This window comes from Limulus polyphemus, unplaced genomic scaffold, assembly GCF_000517525.1.
Source record: "Limulus polyphemus unplaced genomic scaffold, Limulus_polyphemus-2.1.2 Scaffold1215, whole genome shotgun sequence".
In the NCBI taxonomy this organism is placed as follows: Eukaryota; Metazoa; Arthropoda; class Merostomata; order Xiphosura; family Limulidae; genus Limulus; species Limulus polyphemus.
In genome coordinates, this window is record NW_013666825.1 from 302615 (window position 1) to 308937 (window position 6323).

Below are 6323 nucleotides of genomic sequence, written 5' to 3' on the forward strand. Positions count from 1 at the left end.
GGTGTGAATGGGATTCGAATCCGCAATCCACAGTTTTTGTTGACATATCAGTAGATTTTTACGTATGCACCATCAATGGCTCCCAGCATTTCTAACCGATATCACATTTCAGTCCACGTTCGCTATAGCATGCCCACGGTTACAATGGCGATAGCTTCCGCTATCCTAATGTTTAGAACTGTGATGGTTCTATACGTGTGCGTTACAGCGATATCCTTAACATACCCCCCATACAACTTTCCTGTACTGTCGTCTGTAATTACACCACAGTCACTGACGTCGTCTCTGCAAGACAAACAACACATTGAACCTCTTCTTGCACGGTTGCCATCTTACAGGGTATCATTATTAATTGGAGGGAAAGAATCACGTGACAATAAAAACTGTTTGAGTTGGACTACTAGATGTTGAAAACTGTATTTCCTTAGTTATGTAATTATTAAATTTTAAAATAGGAAAATAATTTTGGGCTACCCTCTATATTGTTGGTTAGTAGCTGTATAATATTATACCTGTTATTGCTGGTCTTATGTGTTGACAGGTATATCATATAGGTATATCACATGTATATATTGCTACAGTATATGCTGGTATTTGAGTGAACGGTCAATATTTTATTCTTTGTTTAACGTGTTGTTAACCTTAAGTTATAGCGGGAGTTTTGTGTTAAATAGTTTGCGATTTATCCTTGCCGTTTCTACAGTTTCTGTGTGTGTTTTAACGGGTATGCTTAATTTTTTTTTTGGTGTGTATGTCCGACCTTATATTTTCTAGGTAGATATTATATGATTCGTCTAGTGTTTACACGCCTACATTGTACTTACCGTTCTGTATGCATGGTTGGCAATGTTTAGCTAAAGATCATAATGATATGAACTCCAAAAGATGCTGTAAGTCACAAGGCTCTAGACTTTCAAAATGAATACTGTACTTTTAGCCTCAGTGACTCAGCGGTAAGTGTGAGACCTTATAGCGTTACAAGTCGGGGTTCGATGCCCGGACTGGGCAAAGTACAGATGGTTCATTGTGTTGCTTTGTGCTTAAGGAAAAACAAACAAACCGCAACTGTTAATTTTAAATAGGATACCCAAACACAGAAACCGTTCCACAACTCATCCATGTACTTAGGCACCAGAGGGACAAGGTGTGAACGTAGCCGAAATCCCTTTTCATTGGATGAACTTTCCTTTATTAAATGCAAGGGTAGAAAACAGCATCATACAATTTCGTGTGCCCATATTAAACTATTATTTTTTTAATGCAAAAACAATAAATACAAGTTAGATATTTGAAAGGAAAAATGAGAGAGATATAAATATCAGTAAATGTTTATTTTCATCAAAGTATTCAAAGCAGTCAAAACACTAATATGTTAAAATAATAATGTAGTATCACATAAATGTGTTGAATACTCGTGCCCTAAGAATTTCAGGAGAAATACCTAATGCAACTGGAAAGCTACTCAAACTTGTTTTAACGTACTTTAATATCTAAACATCATTCAAAGGCGTGCGATAAAACTGGAACTAGAAAAAAAGTTGCTTGAAGTGGATTTCGTTTACTGGAATCCCAAATCCACGTGTAATAATTTCAGAGCTGCATTAACACGGCCCATCTTTGACAGCCAAATATCGCAGATTGATATATTGGTCAGGAGCACCGGTTGGTACACTAAACTTCACACCAACCTGGTCAAACAAGACAGCAAGTATGTTAACTAAGGTACAATAATACCTGGTCTAATCTGGTCAAACGAGACAGTTAAGTATGTTAACTAAGGTACAATAAGACCTGGTCTAATCTGGTCAAACAAGACAGCAAGTATGTTAACTAAGGTACAATAATACCTGGTCTAATCTGGTCAAACGACCTTAGTTAACATACTTAACTGCTCTTGTTTGACCAGATTAGACCAGGTGTTGTTGTACCTTAGTTAACATACTTAACTGTCTTGTTTGACCAGATTAGACCAGGTGTTGTTGTACCTTAGTTAACATACTTAACTGTCTCGTTTGACCAGATTAGACCAGGTATTATTGTACCTTAGTTAACATACTTAACTGTCTCGTTTGACCAGATTAGACCAGGTCTTATTGTACCTTAGTAAACATACGTGACTGTCTTGTTTGACCAGATTAGACCAGGTCTTATTTTATCTTAGTTAACATGTCTACTGTCTTGTTTGACCAGATTAGACCAGGTCTTATTGTACCTTAGTTAACATACTTAACTGTCTCGTTTGACCAGATTAGACCAGGTGTTGTTGTACCTTAGTTAACATACTTAACTGTCTTGTTTGACCAGATTAGACCAGGTGTTGTTGTACCTTAGTTAACATACTTAACTGTCTACAACAACACCTGGTCTAATCTGGTCAAACAAGACAGTTAAGTATGTTAACTAAGGTACAACAACGCCTGGTCTAATCTAGTCAAACGAGACAGTTAAGTATGTTAACTTAGGTACAATAATACCTGGTCTAATCTGGTCAAACAAGACAGTAGACATGTTAACTAAGATAAAATAATACCTGGTCTAATCTGGTCAAACAAGACAGTCACGTATGTTTACTAAGGTAAAATAACACCTGGTCTAATCCGATCAAAGAAGACAGTTAGTCAGATTAATATGTGTACAAAAATTGGTGGTTCAACCAGGTTATCAATTAAGCACGACAGTTAAACATGTTATCATGTACGCAAGGACTGCTGGTATAATCTGTTAAAATATGACATTTAAGCATGTTAACACGTGAAGAACTGCTGGTTTAACCAGGTTAAACAAAGATTGTAAGCATGTTAACATTTGTACAAGGACTTCTAGTTAAATAAACACCAATTGTTGAATATCGATCGCTATTCAAAGGTAACAAGTAATTATAATAATAAAAAATGGCAACATGGGAATAATCGAATATAAGTTTATAAGGTTGGTTTAATTGTACCAGGAATCTAAGAAGAAATTAAGTTTCAAAAATCTAAGTATTACACTACGTTGTGGGGCTTTCACTGTTCACTAAAACAGAAATTCATTTTAAGAATGATAAAAGTACTGTTAGTTTAACGTTGTCATGGTTAGTTGTCATAACCTCGCCGTAAGTACTGTTAGTTTAACGTTGCTATGGTTAGTTGTCACAGCCTTGCCTTATGTACTGTTAGATGAACATTATCATGGTTAGTTGTCACAACCTTGCCGTAAGTTTGTTAGTTTAACGTTGTCATGGTTAGTTGCCTCAATGGTAATGTAAGTACTGATAGTTTAACATTGTTATGGTTAGTTATTACAATCTTGCTGTAAGTTTTGTTAGTTTAACGTTGTCATGGTTAGTTGCTTCAACGGTATTGTAAGTACGGTTAGACTGTTGTTATGGTTAGTTATTACAACGGTATTGTAAATACTGTTGACTGTTGTCATAGTTAGTTATTACAACGGTATTGTAAATACGGTTGACTGTTGTCATGGTTAGTTATTACAACGGTATTGTAAATACTGTTGACTGTTGACTGTTGTCATGGTTAGTTATTACAACGGTATTGTAAGTACTGTTGACTGTTATCATGGTTAGTTATTACAACGGTATTGTAAGTACTGTTGACTGTTGTTAAGAGATATTCTACTAGTAGCTGTTCGTCACAGTTTACTTTGTTTTTATAGCTCCATTAATAGCTATATTGACAATTTTAAATTTTACAGACATTAAGTCCTGTTAATAAGTACCCCCAAAGGCTCAGCGGTAAGCGTGAGGAGTTTTAGCACCAAAATTCGGGCTCGATCCCTGCTGTGAGCATAATACAGATGTTCAATTTTGCATCTTTGGGCTGAAGAATTAATATTAAGGTAGTCTAATAGGAGAATAAGTAACAAAATCTGTGAGAATGCATAAGATTTATAATAATCAAAGCTATACAGTTAAATGTAGGCATAATGACAAACTCTTATCATCTATAAAATGCGGTGATGAAGTCGTGAGCCAGATCAGATATAAAATTAATCACGTTTTTTGAAAATAGAAAAAAAAATCGAGATTTGATAGGTATCGAACCTAGGATTTTTCTTGCCGGCAGGATGCTATTCAGTCCTTAAACATATATATATATATATATATATATTTGGAATTCTCTGTGTAGGCAGTCTGTTTTTTCCACTCTATATGTAAAATCCAAAGTGCGAACAGTTTCTGCAATAATCTGTTTTGAAATATTATAAACTTTTCCCCTGATATTCTTCATAATTATGATTGTATGTTATATTTCCATTTAAGCTTCAAGCTCCCATTTCCACTTTTCAGTTACTACCCAATCATTATGAATACTTTCTCCCTTCTCACGTAAGAAGTGGAGAGACTAAACCATGTAGATGTTATTGTTAGAAGAACGTTTCTGAAACATTTAGTCAATACTTAGATAGATACCTGTGTTGCAGCGTTCCACTGAAGATTAAGGCTATATTTGGCCCAAGATGAAGCGTCTGCAACCACTTGCGCGTTAAATACATAAGAGTACGCCGGTATCTGAACATTCAGGTTCAGATTATTGTTGGAAACGTCAGAAGCAGTATCAGGTCCCTTGCGGTATTCAATCTGTACACACATGTTGTTATGGGAAACCACTTTCTTGCTAAACACTAGTGTTGTTGACGTTCCTCCACTAAGTACTGCTTCCTTGTAGACTCCTACACATAGTGTTAATGAATGAAAGTTCATTACACATCTAAACACCACTATATAACTTAAAAGATGTAGACCAAATGTGATAACTTAGGGAGTTATGATAAGTACAATGCTGTTAATATTTACAAACATCAAGACAGTGCAGGAAATTAACATCCAATTATGAAATACAGATATTAGAGTAAACTAAAGATTTTATCCAAACCTTTTTTATTTTATTAACATGACATCAAACATCAGGAGGGGAAGCTAGTTAGGTTGGTACAAACATTTGATTAACATCAGAATTATCTTTCAGAGTAGGTTTAGGTTTTGTTTTGTGAATCTTCTTTAGACAAAAAAACAAAACAAAAAAAAAACGACATTTTTCTCTTATTCCTTTGAAGACGTTTCGGTCTATATGTCGAAAAATGCCTCAACATCGAGACTGAAACGCCAGGATTGTAATATATTCAATTATCGAGGTAATGTACTTTCTTGTAAACAGTCACCTGGATAATCTAGTTACTTGTAAACAGTCACCTGAATAATCTAGTTACTTGTAAACAGTCACCTGAATAATCTAGTTACTTGTAAACAGTCACCTGGATAATCTAGTTACTTGTAAACAGTCACCTGAATAATCTAGTTACTTGTAAACAGTCACCTGAATAATCTAGTTACTTGTAAACAGTCACCTGGATAATCTAGCTACTTGTAAACAGTCACCTGGATAATCTAGTTACTTGTAAATAGTCATCTGGAGAATGTAGTTTCTTGTAAACAGTCACCTGGATAATCTAGTTACTTGTAAATAGTCATCTGGAGAATGTAGTTTCTTGTAAACAGTCACCTGGATAATCTATCTACTTGTAAACAGTCAACTGGATAATCTATCTACTTATAAATAGTCACCTGGATAATCTATCTACTTATAAATAGTCACTAGGATAATCTATATATTTATAAATAGTCACCTGGATAATCTATCTACTTATAAATAGTCGTCTAGAGAATGTAGTTTCTTGTAAACAGTCACCTGGATAATCAAGTTAGTTGTAAACAGTCACCTGGATAATATAGTTACTTGTAAACAGTCACCTGGATAATCTAGTTACTTGTAAACAGTCACCTGGATAATCTAGTTACTTGTAAACAGTCACCTGAATAATCTAGTTAGTTGTAAACAGTCACCTGGATAATATAGTTACTTGTAAACAGTCACCTTGATAATCTAGTTACTTGTAAACAGTCACCTGAATAATCTAGTTACTTGTAAACAGTCATCTGGATAATCTAGCTACTTGTAAACAGTCACCTGGATAATCTAGTTACTTGTAAATCGTCATCTGGAGAATGTAGTTTCTTGTAAACAGTCAACTGGATAATCTATCTACTTATAAATAGTCACCTGGATAATCTATATATTTATAAATAGTCACTTGGATAATCTATCTACTTATAAATAGTCATCTAGAGAATGTAGTTTCTTGTAAACAGTCACCTGGATAATCTAGTTTCTTGTAAACAGTCACCTGGATAATCTAGCTACTTGTAAACAGTCACCTGGATAATCTAGTTACTTGTAAACAGTTACCTGGATAATCTAGCTACTTGTAAACAGTTACCTGGATAATCTAGCTACTTGTAAACAGTCACCTGGAGAATGTAGTTT

The 6323-nt window shown here is 34.6% G+C and overlaps 1 protein-coding gene and 1 long non-coding RNA gene across 2 annotated transcripts in view; both read right to left on the reverse strand.

The window, feature by feature from the left end:
• LOC111086580 overlaps positions 1-1061 on the reverse strand; it is a 14675-nt gene extending 13614 nt beyond the window's left edge. Inside the window, exon 1 of the long non-coding RNA XR_002611315.1 lies at positions 1003-1061. This is a non-coding gene — a long non-coding RNA (uncharacterized LOC111086580). The remainder of the gene's footprint in view (positions 1-1002) is intronic.
• A 255-nt stretch (positions 1062-1316) lies between these two features.
• Positions 1317-6323, reverse strand: part of LOC106462635 (CRISP/Allergen/PR-1-like) — a 25921-nt gene continuing 20914 nt past the window's right edge. The window contains exons 6-7 of the mRNA XM_013922579.2: positions 4412-4671; positions 1317-1688 (exon numbers count right to left, since the gene is read on the reverse strand). Coding sequence (XP_013778033.2) covers positions 1602-1688; positions 4412-4671 — 347 coding nt within the window. The 3' untranslated portion in view covers positions 1317-1601. The remainder of the gene's footprint in view (positions 1689-4411; positions 4672-6323) is intronic.